The sequence below is a fragment of the Chelonoidis abingdonii genome, chromosome 5 (assembly GCF_003597395.2).
Source record: "Chelonoidis abingdonii isolate Lonesome George chromosome 5, CheloAbing_2.0, whole genome shotgun sequence".
Classification (NCBI taxonomy): Eukaryota; Metazoa; Chordata; order Testudines; family Testudinidae; genus Chelonoidis; species Chelonoidis abingdonii.
In genome coordinates, this window is record NC_133773.1 from 33,083,283 (window position 1) to 33,105,715 (window position 22,433).

The following is a 22,433-nucleotide window of genomic DNA, read 5'->3' on the forward strand; positions in this document are numbered from 1 at the left end:
CTCCCAACATGGGGCTCGGTGAAGGGCTGTAGCATAGCCGTGCAAACACACTATGGCCATTAATTCAGCATGTGAATTAGAATAGCAACATAGAATATGTACCTATGTATGTTCCCTAACCCATTCTTTTGCCTATCCCTATCATTGCCATCCATACCATCCTACATGGTTCCACTACAGAAACCCATCCGCAGAGCTCCTCAGACAATGACTCCAATCATGGGCCTCTTGCGGGGCCTCAGACAAATTGTAGATGAGATCTGAATAATTAAACAACATTTATTTGTACATATTTTTATTTATTTGTATTATGGTAGTAGCCAGGAGTCCCAATTGCTATCAAGACTCCACTGTGTTGGTCACTATACAGATGCATAGGCAGACTCAGACCCTGTCCCAGAGAGCCAGAAGCCTAAGAAAATAGACAAATGAAGGGAGTAGAATAGAGAATCCAAAATATATACCAATTATGATGTAAACTATACATTTTTTTAAAAAAAGTATTTGCATCATACAAATAAATGTATTGGCAATCCCTGACTTTTCTAAAACCTAACTGCGCTTCCTAAGAGGAGTCATTCTTCCTAAATCACGTGTCACATCAAAATATTTTTTTCCCTGTTCTGCCTTTTAGATTAGTAAGAGAGAGGGGTGTTTTTGCACCTGTAACAAGACAGCCCAGATCCATCAAGGTGAAGGATATGCACTTCAGTAATGAGATCCGAACCAGAGTTTCGTGCTTGAGTACTAATCCTATCAAAGTAAACCCTGATTAATCTTTCATCATTGAAAAGCAGGCTCCTGCTGCAGGAAGGATTGTTTCCTGGCACCCTTCCATTTACTTTGGGTCATGTAGCTCTCAGAATGTTGAACGCTGCTGAAGCTTGAATAGTTGTGAATATTGTTAGCTGATGTGGTGCCTGGATTAAATATTTTGCAGTGGCTATGTGATTTACATGTAAATGGAGATATCCGTAAGGTGAATTTCACAGGGTTTTTTTTATTTTTCGCTGTTTTGTAGTATGAACTTATATAATGTTTTCTAACATCTGTTCTGTATTTTGCTTATAATTCTAACATCAAAATCTGTCCATTTTTAAGAGAAGAGAAACAAAGAAATGAGCCACGTTACTAGAAGGAAAACTGTATTCATAAATTATTCTGAATAGCTTTCAGCTGCAAATAATGGAAGCTAGACACAGTTGTCAGCTGTCCATTAACAGAGATGACAAGGTCTGGCTGCAGTTACTTAATATCATCTTGGTAATGCTGCTTTCATAGACAGACATCTGAAATTGGATTCAGTGATATGCAGGAGGTTTCTGTAATAAGGCTTTATTTAACTAGAGTTAAAAGAACACTGTTGCCAATGTATTTTTCATTCATTTTATTTTCCAATTTGTTTATAACTACCCTTGGAAGCCTGAATTAAACCGTCCTTACTGAAATATACTGTTCTTTCTTGCAAGCACACACTTATTCAGTCATGAGTGTCATGAGTCATGAGTCATGGCTGGTTTTTAATTTTCATTTAATAGAAAAGCAGTTGTTTTTTAATTTACGTATTTGGGATGAGAGATGGGGATGGATAGAATTAGGCTTAATCCTTTTACATTTATCTCGTCTGCTTATGGGTGCTCTGTCCCCAGTCCTTCAAATGCTTGTGCATGTGCTTAACTTTAAGCATATGAATAGTTCATTTAAGCACTTACACAGTGCCTCAGAAATTAAAATGAAGTATGTGCATAAGTGTTTACAGTTTCAGGGCCTTCATTACCAGTATCTGGATAGGGCACTGAAATAGGAGGCATTAAATTAGAGTTTTAGTCCTGCCGTTCTGCCACAATATTGGTGGGAAACCTGGGGCAAGTAATTTTAATTCTCTGTGCTTGGCTCCACTTGGTCACAAGAAGTCAGTGAGGACAAAACTTATCAAGATTCAGAAAAATACTCAACATTTATATGGCTATCAGGAATATGCAGGGTTGTCACAATTATAAAAACTTTGGAAGGGACACTAAACATAATGCTTCAGGATTTAAGCCAGTCTCTAACTATACCATTTAGGAGGAGACCTAATGTGGGAGGCAGACTATCTCACATTTGTCCCCTTTAGGATTCCTATCCTTTCTGAAGCATCTGGAATAGCCTTTGTAAGAGACAGGGTACAGAGAGTTGATGGATCTTGGGTCTGAGCTAGTATGTCAGTTCATAAGTTCCTGTAAGTATTTGGGTTGTGAGGAGAAATGTTTAAATTTACCAAAGTTATGAGTGTTTGAAAGTCACACTAAATATGTGTAGTATATATATTTATTCAGTTTGTAAATTTGGCACTTACTTAAAGAAATGTATATCACATGTTGGCAGTTAGAGTAACTAAGTTTTCTCTTTTAAGTCTTGCCTTGCCAATTAATAAAAATACTGAACCAAAATTGTCTTCAAACTTGGGTTGTTTTGTAGATGATGATCCTGTAAATATATTTTACTCCTAAACTATGATAGGTAATCACAACCTTAACTCTACCTTAACAAAGCTTTTTCTGGGAATTTCCTTCTCAAAATGAATACCTAAAATGTAAATCTACTTTTTGTAAATTCTCAGAAAACTCATTGTGTGTTCAAATTATAGTTGCATTAATTTTGGGGAGGATAGGCTGTATTCTTCATAGATTTTTTTTTTAAAGTGATTGTATTGCTGCTTTTATGTGTACAACTAAACTCAACCGTATCTATTAAACATTGATAATTATGGGACTGCAACTCATGATCTCAGGCTGTTTCTCAAAGAAATGTACTTTTACATTGTATTGAAAGTATATATTTTGTTTCATTGTTTTTACTAATTCTCTTTTGATGTGGAAGTTGTTCAGCTGATCTTTTTTTTATGTGATTTAGTGTCTATGAAGTTCAAATATTGCTCTTACTGAGTACTGCATAATTTTTTTAAAAAATACTGAGCAGTACTCATTTGAAGGGAAGACGCAGGGAGACCCACCAGCCTGCAAATCCATTGCAGTTTGAGCTCCAGTGGGAAAAGGTTGAAAATCACTGCAGTGAAAGTTTTAGCCGGAGTCCTAGCATGCAGATACTCTTCCCTGGTGTTGCTAGGGGGCAGTATTTACTAAGAATATCTTTGTTGACTATATTTCTTTGACTATGTAAATATGGCAGCATATTTGTTTTAAATTCCTGTTTGTGAGGCAAGTACTTTAAACCAGATACATGTTGTTCTCCTTTTGGGCCTTCATTTCCACTTTTCACTTGCTACAGTGGAATAAGAAGACATGAAGGAGGGATGCTGAACAGTGCAGTAGCTCGCTCTTGTTTGCAATAAAAACACTGGAGATAAATGATCATAATATTTTTATACTTACCTCTACCCCTTCTTGTTGTAGCATTATATTTTAGAAAATAACAAGGATAATTTCCCCTTCAACTTCTATTATAATTTCCCTAATAACTACCTGCTACTTTAAGATTGGCCTAATTTTTTTTACATATTGGGTAGTTGTCAGGATTGGTGAATGATGTTTGTAGCCAGGTCTGTGTTTTAGGGATAAAGTTTTTGACTATTTGTCATATTTACAGCATGTTAGTGTTTTCTGTTATGCCCAATAGTTTTGTATATTTCTTTTTCTTGTGCTTGTTGAAAAAATGTGTACACAGCTTAAGCTGTAAATGTGTGTATTTACATTTCTGTGTGTGTAATTTTGAATGTATGCAAGTCTGCTTGGCTAATATCATTTTTTTTAAAATCAAATCATGAGGCCGAACTGATCTACTTCCAGTTCTCAATGAAATAATTTATGAACAAGAGGGACTCAGGTATTTTGCTGTGATCATTTTTTTTTATCTCAAAAGCAGAAAGTATGTCTACATGGGGTAGACTGCGGCTGGCCTGGGCTAGTTGACTTGGACTCATATGGCTTGGGCTGCGGGACTGAATAATTGCTGTGTGGATATTTGGACTCAGGCTGGAGCCCAAGCTCTGGGACTCCATGAGGGTGGAGAGTCCCAGAGTTTAGGCTGCAGCCCAAGCATAAATGTCTACACAACCGTTTTTAGTCCACAGCCCAAGCCCTGCAAGTCTGAGTCAGCTGACCAAGGTCAGCCATGTCCGTGCCATGGAGCTTTAATCTCCATGTAGATATACCTAAAGAGAGAGCCTTCAGCATAGCTGAAGGCTTCTTTTCTAGTGAATATACTGCACATTCTTGCATGTGAACAAATTATTATAAACATGGTGGCAGGGCACAAGCACCGTTGCAGGCTTTTCAGGGGTAGTGGGGAATATGAAGTTGTTGATGGAATGCTTTACAAAAATACATGTGTGGAAGTAGATTGTGCTGGTGTATCACATCAACAATGGTAGACGAATTTTTACCATCAGAAACTGAACCTTTCCATATAGTAAGGTCCATTCATAAAGACCTATGCAAATGCTGTAAAAACTGGCAAGTTTAGTCATCTCAGCTTTTCTGCCACAATTATGAATAGCTGGTTAGAAGAAAGGTACACCCTAGAGTAGCTATTACAATAAATTTTGGAGAGCTCTATCAAAAGAGTACTGCAATGTACATACATTCATCAGTTCAACAACACCAGTTAACTGACCCAGTTGAGTGTATTAAATACAAAAAACCACTACTGCAATATTAAGTGTGTTCATTTAGTCACTAGACATAAGGAAATGCAAAATGAAGGTTCATTAGCAGCACTACCTTCTGCATTTCATGATGTAAATACTAAGCTATGCATTTAACTAAAAAGAACCTCTCCAGAAATGGAAAAATACTGCATAGGTACAGTTCAGTTGAGTTAAATTTGATATTGGAATTTTAACTTTTGCATTCCTGACTTGCAGTGACTTTCTGAGCAACTTCAACTTAGTATCCACATAGATTTTTACCTTTAATTTTGTAAGTATTTTCTTTAAAATTAAGAAATGCTTGAATGGCATAAGCAGCTAACCTGTCCCACTTACTGAAGAGGGCATACCTTTTTAACTGCCTTTCATATTTACAGTGCCATACATGCATAATGTAAACTGTTTGAAAGCCTTACAGTAGCATAAAGTTTTTACAGCCCAGAAAGCCCTTAAGGCAGCATAAATGCTTAAGCTGCCTCATAGCAGTATAAGTGCCTGCGCCACCTCAAATCCTTCACATGATATAAACTTTAGGAATAAGTACCTAAACTGCCAATAGCATACAATACACTGATAAGTGCTTTAAGTCCTTAAGGCTGAATTGTACCTATTGCTGTTCATTGAAAAATGAATAGTTGGTACATTAGGATCACATTTAATAGATATCCATACAGGAAGAAGGGGGAAAAAAAAAAAAGGCAAAGCAGATATGCCCCGTCCTTTTCTCCATAAGTGTGAATATCCACATCTTGCTGAATGTTCTGCTGCATGGAACAATTTCCTGTTGTTCATAACTTCATTATCTAAAGTATTTTATTTTTCATAGTTGGCTACGTACTCTTCAGTGAAGATTCGTTGAATGCCAATTTTCAGATGTCCAAGATCAGTTATTTTTGAGTTCTGTATGTGTAAGTGGGATGGGAATTGTGACCATTTAATAAAACAAGGGTTTGGTTTTTTAACTTTCATTGAAACTTAAAAGTGGATGAAATGATCCTGCTCAGCCTTTTGTAAACAAACAAAAACCTCTTTAAGCAAAGGAAAATTCAGCCCCAAATGTGAAGTTATCTGTAAGTTACATTTATGTGAAAATGATCTTATCACTGAAACTTGATATGCTATACACCTTTAAATGTAATAGAAAATCAACCTTGACAAGGCCTTCAGCTCATAACAAAATGTGTTTTTTATCCCTTCTCTTCCTCTTGTAGCTGTATGCTATTCCTTGGTTTCTCACAATGTTTACACGTGAGTATATATTTTTTTCCTTTGGTTAAATATAAATACTGTATGTTTAACTTCTCCCATTTCTCCGTACAATATACGTTTCAGTTTAAAAGGGAAGAATATAGAGCCTTCACTCCTAGATGGCTAGTTCAACTTCACCCCAGGTTAATTGGAGTCCATAGGGGCTTTGGTTTTGTACACTGAAAACCAGTCTTTTCAGTTCCATGCATCTATGAGAAAACTGGCCTCTTCCAGCTTTAAGGGAAAAAACAACTCCCATTTCAGAGATCTCAGTTACATGTTCAGGCTTCCCCTAGTTGTAATCTGACAGACCTATCCTCCATGAACTTATTTAATTATTTTTTGAACCAATTTATACATCTCAGTATCCGTGGCAATGAATTCCACTGCAATATGTCAAGAAGTACTGCCTTATGTTTGTTTTAAAGCTGCTACCTACTAATTTAATCAGGTGATCCCTAGTTTTGTGTTATGTGAAGAGGTAACACTTCCCTATTCACTTTCTCCATACTATGCCTGATTTTATAGATCTCTGTTGTGTCATACTCTGTATCAGGAGTGGGCAAACTTTATGGCCTGAGGGCCGCATCTGGGTATGGAAATTGTATGGCGAGCCACTAATGCTCACAAAATTGAGGGTTAGGGTGTAGGGGGGTGGTGTGGGCTCTGGCTGGGAGTATGGGCTGTGGGGTGGGGCTGGGGATGAGAGGTTGGGAGTGTAGGAGGGTTTTCCAGGCTGGGACTGAGGGGTTTGGAACGCAGAAGGGGGATCAGGGCTGAAGCAGGAGTTTGGGGCAGGGGAAGGGGTCAGGATGCAGGCTCCGGGCAGTGCTTACCGCAAGCAGCTCCCAGAAGCAGCAGCATGTCTCCCTTCTGGCTCCTATGCGGAGGCGTGGCCAGGTGTCTCTGCATGCTGCCTGCGTGGCCAATGGGAGCAGTGGAGGCAGTGCTTGGGGTGGGGGCAGTGTGCGGAGCCCCCTGGCTGCTCCTATGCATAGGAGCAGGAGGAGGGATATATCGCTGCTTCTGGGAACCACGAAGAGTGCGGCAAGCCCCAGACCCCGCTGGCCGACTGGAACACCCGAGGTGGGTAATCCCCAGACCCTGCTCTCCAGCAGGAGCTCAAGGGCTGGATTAAAACGGGCCATTGTTTGCCCACCCCTGCTCCAAACAGATTCCATGACAACTTTTTCTTATTCCTGAAACCAGGGATCAGTACAGAAAGAGGAAGTCCTTTCATATATAATTTGTCACATTTAAAAAAAAAAAAAATAGAGCCAATTTTTTGAAGTGAGAAAATGATAGCGACTTTGTTGTGTTAAAAGCCAGCATATGCAAATACACCTTAATAGTATAAACCAGTACTTTACTATTACACAGATCTGTTACTCTCTACCATGATTTTATGTTGTTCATTGGACAAAAGGAGTATTGTACCCGGGTAAGGTTAAATGATGGAGATGATCCTGTATGGAGATAATGCAGTCTTTCAATTGTGAAATAGGAATAATCCAATATACTTCCTCTCCCCCCCCCCCCCCCGAGATATGTTTTCCAATTTCATATCAGATGGTATTGGAGTTATTTAAAAAAATAATTGATCAGTTTTCCTATTAGGAAAAGTATGTGAGTTTTATATACTGATCAAATATCAAAGAGTTGAAGATTGCCTGTGAAATAAAGCCGTGTTGTCTATTGACTACTGTTGGTCCATTCAGTTAAACCTTTTGTGAGCATAGCAATTCTACCCATTTTTCCTCTAATCACAAATAGTTAATAATAAAATTATTTAAGCATGTTGGATAGGATAAAGATATCCAGAGTATTTTATGCACAGATTGTCATTAGTCTTTTTTTCCTGAAAGAAAGGGTTCAGAATGTCTTCAAAGGAGAAAAATGGCTTCTGAAAACTCAGTCAGCTAAGAAACATTGCATACATTTGTTTTTCACTCTCCCTTCTCCCCACCTCCAATAGTATACTCATGCATAATTACAGATGGTTCCAAAAGAGAGAGAAATATCACTAAAGTGTGTACTTAGGACCAGAAAAGAAAATAATCCACAGAAGTAGATATTTAAATTGAAATGAAGTGTTGATTGCCATAGGGAGTAATAAATCTACATATGAAAACAAATCTGTAGCTAAACAAGTTTAGTCTTGTTTGTTCCCAAATTAAAAAGCAGTAACCTTGAGGCAACATTAAAACTTACAGAAGGTTAGCCATGTATATTTTTAAACCTTAACATTGTTTGTTATAATTAATATTTTGTTGCTGTGCCATCTTGCAGACGTCTTTCCACTGCACAAGATTTTTCATCTGTGGGATACATTACTGCTTGGCAATTCTTCCTTCCCATTCTGTATTGGAGTGGCTATTCTGCAGCAACTGCGTGACCGGCTTCTAGCTAATGGATTCAATGAATGCATTTTGCTCTTTTCAGATTTACCAGGTATATAAATGGCCTTTTTTTTTCTTTTCTGGTGTCCTATTTTTAAGCATTCTGTTGACTGTATGTATGTTTATGTCAAATCGTTTATAGGTTTGGAAGATTAGGCTTTTGTGAACTTATGATAAAGTGTTTGGGGCCTGGACCACAGCCCGCTGAAGTCAAGAAAGTCTCCATTGTCTTCAGTGGTGCTTGGATAAGGTCCATTATCAGGGTTCCAGTAAAGCATGGAGAACTCAGTCAAGTTTAGAATAATTTAAAATAATTAATGAATTGAAAAATTTAAATCACTGGTTGACATACCACAAACAGGAAGTGGTAAAATTAGTCAAATTTATTCTTAATGAATTACACATTCAGCTTTGCTCCATATGATATTACTGTGGTTATTTCGTTATATGATGTTAGCTCTATCCTTCCCTCCTTTAGGAGTATATTTCTTGCTACAGAAGCAGTCACTAGAGCAGAAATACAAAAAGTAATTTAAAAGCCAATAAAGAAGCACTGTTTAAAGCAGTCTGCACCTGAAATTCAAAACTTATAAGAGACTGTTTACATAGAAGTGCAGGCTACTCCAGGTTCCTTTAGCCACTGGTCAGCAGCTCTGCCCTCTTATTCTGTGGATACTGATGTAACTTAGCTCAGTACAAACAACTTGTGTCTCCTGAAAATATAACAGTCCAGCGTGAGGCTTCAACCTTACTTCTGAGCAAAAACTTTATTATTAACTATTAATTAACTATTAATTTTGTCATGACTACCCCAGTCTTGTAAACACACACATGCTTAAAACTTTACTACTGTGAGTAAATGAAATCAGTGGGGACTACTCACAGTAATAGGGTTAAGTAAATTCATAAGTATTTACAGGATCAGGGCTTTAAGATACTAAACTTCTCAAAACAGGGAGCTGCAGGTTAAATAAAAATTGTTTTTTTTTGAAAGAAACAAGAACAAAATCAGATTTTATGTAAACCTTAATTTAATTTTATATCCTATTCCATGTTGTATTTTAATTTCCTTCTGCATTCTTGGTCAATTCAAATGCCTTTCTTAAAGTTTAAGAATATCCTTTGAAGTTCTGGAAGGTGTGGGCCTGTTCAAAGGATCTCCTTCTCCCATTCTGTAGCTGTTTGGCTAAATGCTTTGGCTAGAGCTCAGTTCAAAAATATTTTAATTACTTTCTTGCCCATGTCATTTCTCCTGATTTATTTCCCTGAGTGTATCTTAAGTATATATTTCAATTAATCTTAAACCAAATAAATTGTTTTTATGTTCTTATAGGTGTACTGTACATTCTAATAGCATTGTGTATGAATAAGAAGTTATTAGTTTTCATAGTACTGTAGACTTGAAATATGCTTATGACTCTTTTTATGATAACCATTTTCAAATTATGGAGTACTGTAAGGATTTTTGAAGATTTAAAGTACTATATACTGAAATATTGTCTAATTTTATGGTTTATGACCCTGACATTATTTAGGATTATTGTGATTTATTTTGCGTGGTGCAAGATTTCCAGAAATCATAAATATGTTATGTTCAAAGCACTTTTAAAACTTTACTAATTTTATAATAAAATATTTGATACATCAAGTAAGAATGCTGTCCACCACACCCTGTGTTAGAACACATTAAATATAGACTACACCAGGAGTTACTACTTGGCTTTCTATTCAGAGAAATAAGGAGTTACCAATGTACATATGCTGGGGGGGAGCGGCGGGAAGAGAAACTGTATGAAACATCTGAACCTGTTTTTGAAGACTGAAAATACATATTTAGAACCATGATATGTGAAGAGCTCCATTAATAGTAACTGTTGCTGAAAACCCTTGGTGCTCCAAAGGTCCCTGTAAGAGTGCTATGTAAGAGTGCATTGGGTAGAATATGTGACCCTTTGTTTTTAATATACAGATTTTGAGAACTCAGTGAGCTTTTATTTAAATTATAAACAAGAACATGTTAAAACACGACAATCTTACAACTTTGAGGACCAATAAAATAGACTTAGACTGGAAAGCATGTCATTTTCATTGGCAGCCTGATAAGCCATTCAGGAATTTTAGGCTGCCAAGTAACAACTGATTTTAGATTCAAATTATTGCAGATGTGTTAAAACAGTGTAATTTTTTTTCTCCTCAGAGTGACCCAGTTTTAGGTGAAAGTTGTCTTATGAATTAGTCTCAGAAGAATTTCAGCCATGGCATAAAGGTTATTTCAATCAGAATAATGAATACCCTGCTTGGGGCATACAGGTGATTAAGAGCATAATGAGGCTAGTCCTTTAAACCAAAAATAAGAATTATGTAGGAAAGTCAGACATATAACCATAATCATTACAGGTTAAGAGAAGATACCGATTATTTAAGTTTTTAGCTACACTAATGGTGTATTTTATTTCCAAATAATGCTGATATTGTCTGTCTTTATGAGTATCTTACTGGTTTTTTTTTGTTTGTTTGTTTTTCAGAAGCCAATTTGGGTTGTGTTTTGAATTCACTTGAGAATTCTAAGCTATACTGTGTTATTACCTACAATATTTTCTATGGTACAAAAACCCCCAACTCATTCAACCTGCGTTTGTTATCACCTATTCCTCCTTTTAAAATGCTTTTCAGAGGGAACCTGATGTTACCATGCTACTGCAATTTGGTTTCTCCAGTAACATCAGAAAAATTAATAATAAAACTGTTAACAAGTAGCTTAGTATAATGTGATACTCGGTCCTCTGGTCAGGTGTTGCAGGTCACTGTTTGTTAACCCTTTACAGGTGAAAGAGACATTAACCCTTAGCTATCTGTTTATGACAGTGATACACTGCATTTAGCAAGGATATGTCATAATTAAGATTTATTAACATACCCATATTGGCAGTCAGTGAACTATGACTAGGCTTATGGGCGTTCGTGGCAGCTTGAGGCAAAATTAAATATGGACAGACATGAATGAAGTTGAAGTTGTATTCTATATCTAAATTATAGAATCACAGGGTTAGAAGGGACCTCAAGGGCCATCTAGTCTAACCCTCAAGAGCAGAAGTCACCTTCCCCAGGCCAGTGAGTAATAATGCAGTTTCCATAGCTGTTTGGGAAAGTTAACAATGCCAGTAAAAGGAGGGGCATATGTAATGCCGTCCTCTGTGTGAGAGGGGATCCCTGGGTTGCAACCTGGAGCTGGGGTTCTATTGTGCCCTCTTAACTCTCCAGCCTCTCTCTCACCATGCTTTGCTAGTGGCAAGCAGCAAACCCCTCCAGGTGCTATCATCACTCAGTACAACAACATGTGGAGCCCCACACCTTGCTAAATTGCATGAATGCTCCCTGAACCACTCATGAATCATGCAGTAAAAGGCACCAGCAAATCATAGAATCATAGAATATCAGGGTTAGAAGGGACCTCAGGAGGTCATCTAGTCCAACCTCCTGTTCGAAGCAGGACAATCCCCAACTAAATCTCCCAAGCTCCCAACCTTGCACCCCAGAACTGTACTATCTTGCCCTGGTCAGAAGTCTGACCAGTGTATATTCATTTCAGTAGATCATGACCTTTCATATGATGTCTTACATGGCATGTTTCGTATGAATATCATACCCATATGTAAATGATGGATATGGGCATTATAGGGTGATACTTTGAGGTACAGCGTGTCACTATATGACACTTGAAAATTATCTGAAAACTTTTTACAAAGGCAATGACTTTCTTGATGTGTTGGCTGTGTATCGTTTCCTATGATGGATGGTGCTTGGTTATTTTTTTGGGAGATCTATTTATAACTGAATTTAGGGGACAGAATATTCATCCAAAGTTATCTAATCATTTTATGCAATTTAGATCATATGGCTTCAAAGTAAAGTTAACCTTTCTGAGCAGAGAGAGAAACAGGCTAATTAAAAATACTTTAATTTTGGAAACATACCACCAGTAAATCACATTTTAGGCTTTGAGTTTTTTATTTGGTAATCCATCTTTGTAAATGCATGAAGTGTTTGTTTCTAACAGTCATTTGAAATTGACTCTATATGAAGGGAGTGTTCCCCCGTAAAAAAGTCTGATTTCATCCTTCTGTATTTTATTCTAAAAATGAGTATTGCTCTTTTGCTTGTCTGTAAGCTTTCAGTTCTTACAGCTGTCAAGCAGTTTATATCACATTACTCAAATAATACCTATAGTAAGCCATAAAGACGCCACAGCATTGAGAGAGCCTGTATTGTGTAATATCACAGTTTGTTAAAGATTTGAATCCTGCATCTGACAGCATTATACTCTAAGCTAAACTATCTGAACACTGATCTTACTAATGGAACCCATAACATTACAATGTTTACCTCAGACAAGAAAAAATTAAAATGTTGGAAATAGCCCTCACACAGATATTTGGCCTTATTGTAAGGGTAGGTGCTAGCCATATTCTTGATTAGGACAGTACATCTTTGTCATCAAAACACATTTCATGGGCTCATCCATTTCCTCCCAGAATTCCTTGTCTTGTAACCAACAAGCAGCATCCCAAGCTCACTGTTATCCATCTCCTTTTCCAATTTGCCCCATGCCCTGCAGGGGCCCCCGGCCCCACAAGTATGTCTTCCCCCTCCCCCACTTAATCAGAACTTTTTATAGGGAACCAGTTGTTAAGATTTTGGCAGCTCATCACTGCAGCTATCCAATGCCCAGCTCCCATTGAGTTTGTGGCAGATGAGTGCCCAACTTCCTTTTCTTTTGAAAATTTCCCCAATAACAATTCAGATTTTAATTGTGAGGTAATTAAAATGTAATGCTCTAAGCATCTAGTGTAGCTCTAATCAATAACAGTGAAGATTGTTTTATATTAATAAATGCCTGTATATTGTGCAGAAATCTGCATATGTGAGAAGTTTGAAGTTTGTAGAGTATTTAATTTTAACGTAGTGATTGAAGAATCATGACAGTATTATTACTTATTTTAAAAGGGCTTATTTAAACTTTTTATACTACATTTTAAAAAAATCTTCAAAAAATTCTTCCTTTAGATTCAGGGGTGAAGATAAGAGAAGATTAGAACAAGTCTTTTAATAATGGAGCTCTTGTCACACCTTAACTATGCAGTCACGACAGTCATTTCGAAATAATGTTCCCAAGCTCAAGAAATTTGCCTCTTGTGCAAAGTGTTTTGCAAGGTGATTATCTGAGAGTTAGTGGCGCTATCCTGCTCTGCTAAATGACTGTATACCTGTGAAGAAGAAAAACAATTTTGGACTCTGTCAAATACATACACATGCAGTAGCCATGGTATAATACTATACTTTGGTAGTTTCATATAAAAAATTAGACTGAAAGACAACAACCATAAGACAACAAAAAATGCTGCATTCTTTATTTTTCTGTTTCAAGAAGAAGAAACAGTCTGGATTGATATTTTTGAAAACATCTTGGTCCCACATGTTCCCAGTACCTTTTTTGTGTTTGATGGCTTTGTTGAGATGCAAGTGGTGGGCATGTTTATAAAGCAATTTATGAAGATTCATCACTGATAAATAATGATATTTGTGAAACAGAAACCATGCATATCTGCCAATAATTCTCTTTTTATGATTTGCTGGCAGAAATGGGGTGTGGAGCTGGCTTTGGTACAGGAGCATAGCGATTTATTAGTGCACACCTGTTCACCAAGGATGTTCTGTAGTGTCAAAGCCTGCAAGATTGATGTAAATTTACTTGAAGCTGCAACTCCTTTAATTATTCACGTTTTCCACTTGTAGCTACATGATGTTCATGCAACTCTATTTATAGCTTTCACTATGATGGGATTAAAAAGCAAAGGAAAAACACTAAAGAAACATCCATTCTTTTATTTTTTTATTTGTGCTTCTTTTACTGTGTAGTTATTACTGGCAGAAAAAAATCACATGTATACTCTTTTCTAAAAGACAGCTCTAGCTAAAAGGTATATTCATTTTAAAGTAGGTTGCTAGACAGTAAACAAGGAAGAACTCATTACATAGCTAGAGCCTTCTTTAAAACAGCTCTTGTTGAGCAGGTTACATCTCTCCTATTTTGATACTAGCTCTGCATTTTCTTTATAGCAAAAGGAAGAATGTGTTAATGGAATTATCAGTGGTTCTCAACCAGGGATCCCTTGGTGGGCAACCATCAGGTTTCAGGGGGCCTGCCAAAATAAACCAGAGAGCAGGGCCAAGGCAATTGCTCTGCCACTTAGCTTCACAGGGCCTCCTATTGCATTGAGCCCTGGACAATTGCTCTGCTTGCTGCCCCATAATGCCGGCCCGGCCTGTTAAGTTACTGAAAAACAGTTATGGCACAGGTGGGCCATGGAATTTTTATAGCATGTTGGGAGAAAAGGGTGGGGCTCAGAAAGAAAAAGGTTGAGAACCCCTGGGATACGTGACATCAATTTATTAGGGCTAAGGAACAAAACATACACAGCAAACAAAACATGGAAGGTGAAAGCTGTCAAACCTATCGGTAGCCCTAGGCATGGGTAGAGACAAGAAAATTTCTTGTAACTTACCTTTCAGTTAATTTTGCTGAAAAGTAGGTGATTTTGACAACAAAAACATTTCAGAAAAGCCTTCCTTCCCCTTACTCCTCTCTCTCCATTTTCTGTTTCATTAAATTTTTAGGCGCATTGTTCCTGGTTCAGTTTCTTACTGGAGTGATTTTTTTAAAGTGTTTGCAATCTATTCTTATTCCGTTGTAATCATGAGAGTTGTGCCAATAGAGCAGGTCCATAATATCTTCATTATTTAAGTCATATGTTTTTCTCCTGAATGAGACTTTAGTACTGTATTTCTGTATTGAGAAGTGTGTCAGAATGATCTCTCTGTGAAAGTAACATACAGCAACAGTGAATCCTGACAGGAAGATGAAATTGACAGTGTCACCAGTTCTGTGTGTTAGTACACAAATAGAACAGAAATTACTGACATGATTTTAACCTCAACAGCTGTAACGAAATGAGATTAAGTACATGGGAAAGACACTATGTATAACCTGAAAAGCACATGCTTTGAGGTTTCTCTAAGAAACTAGGTTGAGTGTTTCCAGAAAGTGCTGTACAGAAAGCACATTTAACTCACATTGTGAGATATGTCTTTTTTTCTTCTAAATATGTGTTTGGGCTCAGGCAGCTGTACTGTTAAGACATTAAAATTCCTTGCTGGAATTTATATATCTGTATTTCACTGCAATTTTTTGTGTTTGTCATGGATAAAGAGAGAGTGTCTATTGTCACAAAAAATTAACAATAACATTAAAGTGGGAGCAGCACAGCAGTATGAGAGGGAGCCTGTGACTCTAGGCTAAACAAAGGACTGAAAAACAAGGTCTTCTGCATTCTATTCTAAATTCTAACATCAACTCCCTCCTAAGTCACTTAACTTTTCCAGTCTGTGAAGCCTGCACTCAAAGAAATGACCAATCTCTCTCCTCCCTAAAACCTCATGAGACTATTCAGTTTCTCCTCTTCCCACTGTATACCTTTCATATCTTGTTCTGCAGGTCCCCAAATCATTGATATGTTTGCTAGTAACCAGCCCCAACAGTATCCTTGCAGACAATGGTTTTCCTGGGATGGAGAAGTGTAAAAATGCCAGTAGCCATTATGGGCTCAGTCAACTTTGTTGAAATAAAGTTGTGGAGGAACTGACTGTCGGGCAGATCATTAGTGAAAAGGTTCCAGGAGATATGATACCATTCCACCAAATATTAAGGTGCCTACAGAGGGCCAGATGGAACCTAGGAATAGAGGTGATGGAACACTTACCCAACAGAGTTTGCTTCTTATGTTCTGTTGTAATTTTTGTGAGATGGAAAGAATCAATTTTTGCTTATTTCATCACTGCTCAACCTATTTTGCACAGTGCTGTGCTAGTGATTGCAAGGGCCTTGGAACATCATTTGGTATTAATTTATATTCTGCTGTGGTGTCTAGGCACAATAGAAGGAACTATAGCAGAGCAGCAGCCTTAACCTGTTCTGTCTGCAAGAAAAAAGGTCAGTTCTCTAACTTGATGGGTTTTCTTGTAGGTAACACTATATCAGGCATAAGTAATAAATGGAATTAGAGAATTTTTTAGTCTTTTATCCAAGTAACCTGGAGCCTTCTTTCAGCATCTAAGTCCTGTTCTAGATCTCTTTCACTCAATGAACAGCACTAATTCTGAGGTTTCCTTACGATTACAAGCTTATCTAAGATGGCCTTGATTAAACTGTAAAGTGATGTAAACAAAATATCTAGAAAGTCTCTGACTAAATATGTTTACAGATGGACATTGTTCATTGCTTTTGTGGGTTTATGGTAGCCATTCATTCATTTTATTGCAAATTAAATATTGGAATGAGTAGGGGTGTAGCTTGTTCAGGAAGGACAGGCAGGATAAAAAGGGAAGCAGTGTTGCATTATACATCAACATACACTTATTCTGAGGCCCAGAGGGTAAGAGGCAGACCTATTGAAAGTCTCTGGGTAATGATAAAAGGGCTAAAAATGAGGGAGACATCAGGGTATGGGTCTACTATAGACAGCCAAATCAGGAAGAGAAGGTGGAGGAGTCATTTCTGGATCAAACAACAGAAATATCCAAAACACAGGACCTTGAAGTAATGGGGGATTTTAAATACCAAAACATATTTTGGAAAAATAATCTGGCAAAACACAAAATTTCCAAAAAGTGCTTGGAGTGTATTGGGGCAACTTTTTGTTTCAGAAAGTGGAGGAAGTATACAGGGGAGCAGCTATTTTAGACTTGATTGTGAGCAACAGGGAAAAATTGGTTGTGACTCAGAAAGTAGAAGGCAATTTGGTTGAAAATGATCATGAAATAATAGATTTCATAATTCTAAGAAAAAAGAGAGAGAGCAGTACATAAGAATGGCCATACTGGGTCAGACCAAAGGTCCATCTAGCCCAGTATTCTGTCTACTGACAGTGGCCAATGCCAGGTGCCCCAAAGGGAGTGAAGCTAACAGGTAATGATCAAGTGATCGCTCTCCTGCCATCCATCTCCACCCCCTGACAGACAGGGGCTAGGGACAGCATTCCTTACCCATCCTGGCTAGTAGCCATTTATGGACTTAACCTCCACGAATTTATCTAGTTCTCTTTTAAACATTATTATAGTCCTAGCCTTCACAACCTCCTTAGGCAAGGAGTTCCTCAAGTTGACTGTGCGCTGTGTGAAGAAGAACTTCCTTTTATTTGTTTAAAATTTGCTGCCCATTAATTTCATTTGGTGGCCCCTAGTTCTTATATTATGGGAACAAGTAAATAGATTTTTCTTAGCCACTTTCTCCACATCACTCATGATTGTATATACCTTTATCATATCCCCATGGGAAGAAAACCTTAGGGAATAAGGAGTTCAGGAAAGCTGGGCGTTTCTCAAGGAGACAATAATAAAGGCACAACTACAAAATATCTGATGCAAAGGAAAGAAAGGAACAGTAGTAAGAGGCCAATATGGCTCCTTCAGGAACTCTTTAATGACCTGACAATCAAAATGGAATCTGACAATAGTGGAAACATGAACAGATTGCGAAGAATCTGCACAAATGAATTGCAGAAGCATGTAGAGAGAAAATCAGAAAGGCTAAGGCACAAAGTGAGTTACACCTAGCAAGGGACATAAAAGGCAATAAAAAGAGGCCCTTTAGGAGCAAGAGAAAGATGAAGGAAGGTGTAAGCCCTCTACTTAACAGAGAAGGAAGCTAATAAATGTAGACATCAAGAAAGTTGAGGTGTTTTAATGCGTATTTCACTTCAGACTTCACTACAAAGGTTAATGTTGCTTAGATACTCAATGCAATATTACCCATAAAGGAGAAGGATTGCAAGCCAAAAGAGGAGGAGAACAGGTTAAAGAATGTTTAGATAAGTTAGATGTATTCAAGTCAGCAAGGCCTTTCGAAAGTCATCCTAGGGTATATAAGGAACTAGATGAAATAATCTCAGAACCATTAGCAATTATCTTTGAGAACTTGTGGAGAAGAGGTGAGGAGACTGGAGAAGGGCAAACGTACCTATCTTTAAAAAGGGGAACAAAGAGGACACTGGGAATTACAGACCGGTCAGCCTAACTTTTGAAACCTGGAAAGACACTGGAACAAATTGTTAAACAACCAATTTGTAAGCACCTGGAGGATAATAGGGTTGTAAGGAATAGCCAGCATGGATTAGTCAAGAACAAATTGTATGAAACCAGCCTAATTTCCTCCTTTTGATAGTGTTCCTGGCATAGTGGATAGGGAGGACCAGTAGATGTTATATATCATGATTTTTAGTAAGACTTTTGGTTCAGTTCCATGTGACTTTCTCATAAACTAACCAGGAAAATTTGGTTTAGATTAAATTACTATAAAATGGTTGAAAGACTGTATTCCGAGTAGTTATCAATGGTTCATTATCAAACTGGGAAGGTGTATTTAGTGGGATCCTTCAGGGGGTCAGTGCTGGTTCCAATATTTCAGTTAATTCCAGTATTTTAATTAATTGATTCAGATAATAGAGTGGAGAGTGTGCTTATAAAATCTGCAGATGACACCAAGCTTGGAGGAGTTGCAAGCACTTTGGAGCACAGGATTAGAATCCAAAACAACCTTGACAAATTGGAGAATTGGTCTGAAATCAACAAAGAAATTCAGTGAAGACAAGTGCAAAGTACTTCACTTAAAAAGGAAATGAACAATTACAAAATGGTGAATAACTGGCTGGGCAGTAACACTACTGAAAAAGATCTGAGGGCTATAGTAGATCACAAATTGAATACAAGTCAACATTGTAATGCAGTTGCATAAAAGGCAAACCATTATTTTGAGGTATGTTAATAGGACACAGGAGGTAATTATCCTACTGTACTTAGCACTGGTCAGGCCTCAGCTGGAGTACTGTGTCCAGTTCTGGGTGCCACACTTTGGGAAAGATGTGGACAAATTGGAGAGAGAGAGAGCAACAAAATTGATAAAAGGTTAAAACCTGTATGAGGAAAGGTTAAAAAAACTGGGCATGTTTAGACTTGAGAAAAAAAAATTAGGGGACACCAGAAAACAGTATTCAAATATAAAGAGGAGGTAATCAAGTGTTTTCCAGGTGCACCAAAGATAGAACAAAAAGCAATGGGCTTAATCTGCAACAAGGGAGATTTAGGTTAGGTATTTGGAAAAACTTTCTAAGGGTAGTTGAGTTCTGGAATAGGCTTCTAAGGGAGGTTGTGGAATCCCCATCATTGGAGGTTTTTAAGAACAAGTTAGACGAACACCTGTCAAGGATGATCTAAGTTTACTTGATGCTGCCACAGCACAGGAAGCTAGAGTTGGTGACTTCTAAAGGTCCCTTCCAGCCCTGCATTTCTTATTCTATGAACATGCCAGGTGGTGGTATTTAATTTCTCATTTTAAGAATTATTCACAGGCGTTAAAATGGTTTGAATGCATAACAAATAATTGTTGGCTCCATGGATCCCTCTGATTTGATATGCTATTCATTAAATGATCAAAAACCGGCATTTAAATAGTATTTTGTATCGTGATATTAGTACTCTTAGACATACTTTTTTCAGTTTAAGTAATTTATGTTGTATCCTTAATACAGATAGTTCAAGGAACTGCTGACACAATGGCAGTAATGAAGGAAAAATTATAAAAATGTTAGCATGCAAAATTGAATTGAAATTAATAGTGTTTTGCACACTGTTCATATAGCCATGTGTTGCACTATATATTCAATTAAATGTGTACTGGTTGCTTCTTTTTTGGTTTGTTTCTCCATTGTGCACACATGTATATATGAACATGCAGCTGTATGTGATGTATCTATTTGGAAAACATTTTGAGAATTAAAAAAGCAAAGTATCTTTATATGAAGGTGATTTCTACCTAATCTCCACATTTTCCTAGCTACTGCCTTCTAAAACCGTTATATCTAACTAGTAAGATTATAGTAGTTTTGGCAAACAACTTCAGCAGTCAGTTAGGCTAGGAAGAAGAAGAATAAACATAAACTTATCTGCTAGTAACCCACCCTAAAATAACATTGTGATAGATAAAGAATAAATGATCATCTGTTTCAGCTACTGTTGTGACAGATATTTTTTTAATGGTGTACTTTTTAGACTAATATTTTCATCTGTAACTTGGTTCCTAATGCCTGAGTTGCCATCTCCATTCTCAGTATAGCATCTGACAGCAAAACAAATCAGAGGTTGAAGATTTCGGTGTGCTCATCATGGCCCTGCATCCTAATTTTTTAGCTCAATTATTTTTCTGCCTCCGAGAGAGAAGTAGTTCTAAACGCCTCTACTTCTTTTAATTCAGCTATCGGGCTGAACAATGCACCAGAAAAAAAAGCCCTAAAATGCAGAACCTCAATGACTGGTTTGGCCTGCAAGGATTTAGACTGATCCGGGAAGACTTCCAGCCAGCTGGATTCTCCTGAGCCTTCTTCCCAATTATACACTAAGACTACTGTCCCTCCATGTAGGATCCATGCCACAGCTCAGATGACCAATACCAGTGGTATTGCAGCTGCTACTTGTCTTCAGCTAGAGACCTGATGTCTGACTGGCATGATCTTTGTGATAGGCATGATGAACTTTGAAACCAAGCACACTTCCGATGTAGGCCTTTATGCAGGGTAGAGTTGGGGGAAGTAGAGTGTCCTGATGGCTAATAGCTGAAGTAAGCCTCATCTAATATTTAGAATTTACAGATTTCCACACACAAGAATAGTCAGTCTGGATTTTTTTCTCCATTCCTTTCCAAGAAGGAGGGCAGTTTCTGAGATGCACCTGTGGAGCCTGCAGACTCCCAAAAGTCAGTTAGAATATTTAAATATGAAGATATAGCCTATCCTTATTAACTCTTTTCTAACACCCACCAGTTAAATCCAAAGGCCCCCCTCGGAGAAACTAGTCCTGGTCCATCAGGCCGTCACTACCCAAGGGTCTGTACCCAGAAACATCCAGATATAATTTTTTTTGCCGCAACCAACCTTTGAACTGTGTTCATTTCTGGACAATTTATAATATGCTGGGAGGACGATCCTATGGTTGATTCCTGTGTTGTTTCTGAGTTCAACTAATCATCTATTCCCATTTAAAAAAAAAACAAAAAAAAGCAATTCCTCTTCTCCTGATGTTGTAGACAGACAGACTGATGGCTCCTTAAGGAAAAAGAATATTACTCTTCCCTCACAACAATCCAGAACTGAGCATTCTATATCCAGCTAAGAATCTGAGTATATCTTTAAGCTCAGATCCCATCCTCACCTAAAAAGGAGTAAGTCTGGTGACAACTTTTATCCATGATGCATGAGAATTATGTTGTCATGCCAGGCCATGAGCGATGAAGAGCAAATGATTAACAAAGCAGTGGAGACAGACAACTACACAATATGTTCCCAAATGCAGAAAGTAAACTTTAAAAAAGAGGACATTTGTTTTTCTCTGGCCTTTCAGTTACAGTCCTCAAGCATTATTAGCAATAATAATGAGTAAGGAAATATCAGACAGAAATGTGATTTTGTTTTAAATTGTGTCCCTTTCATCATGGTACCTTAGTATTTTTGTATGGCATATATAGGTAGCTTTTAATCTTTTATCTCTGTGCTATCATCTCTACAGAAAGGTTACAAGATCAAGCTGTCTGACCTGTTCAACTCCTTTGCTTGCAGCCTAGTGGTGTCCTTGGCCTCAAGTTGTGGGTGTGCAGGAGGGATGGGGGCAGAACAGTAATAGAATACTTGTAAGAGAGTGGTCAAACCACAATTTTCACCTTAGCTTTTCTCCAAAATAAGTAGAAGCAATTGATCTTGTCCACACTACTTCTTGACATCTGTGTTCTCTTCCCAAAGGAAAAAGTTTCTGAGATGGATTAAATTGTGCACAAAGACCTATTCAGTATAATTCTTCACTAAATAAATACCATTTATGTCAGGATTTGCTTCAGTAATCGTTTATTCAGCACACTTTTTCTGTGAACAGTTAAAACCAAAAAACCTTCCAAGTGCAGTTGGAACATGCCTGGGACCTTAAGTTGGTGCTTTGTGTTTTTTGACATCCGCTCAAAATGCAGACAGTTGGGGATTTAGAAG

General features: G+C 37.6%; 1 protein-coding gene across 2 annotated transcripts in view; it reads left to right on the plus strand.

Moving 5' to 3' along the window:
* The window catches only part of TBCK (TBC1 domain containing kinase), a 173,901-nt gene that overhangs the window by 83,762 nt on the left and 67,706 nt on the right, over positions 1-22,433 (plus strand). For both annotated transcript variants that reach the window (XM_032794227.2, XM_032794228.2), the window contains 2 exons: positions 5,860-5,896; positions 8,186-8,347. In XM_032794227.2, coding sequence (XP_032650118.1) covers positions 5,860-5,896; positions 8,186-8,347 — 199 coding nt within the window. The remainder of the gene's footprint in view (positions 1-5,859; positions 5,897-8,185; positions 8,348-22,433) is intronic.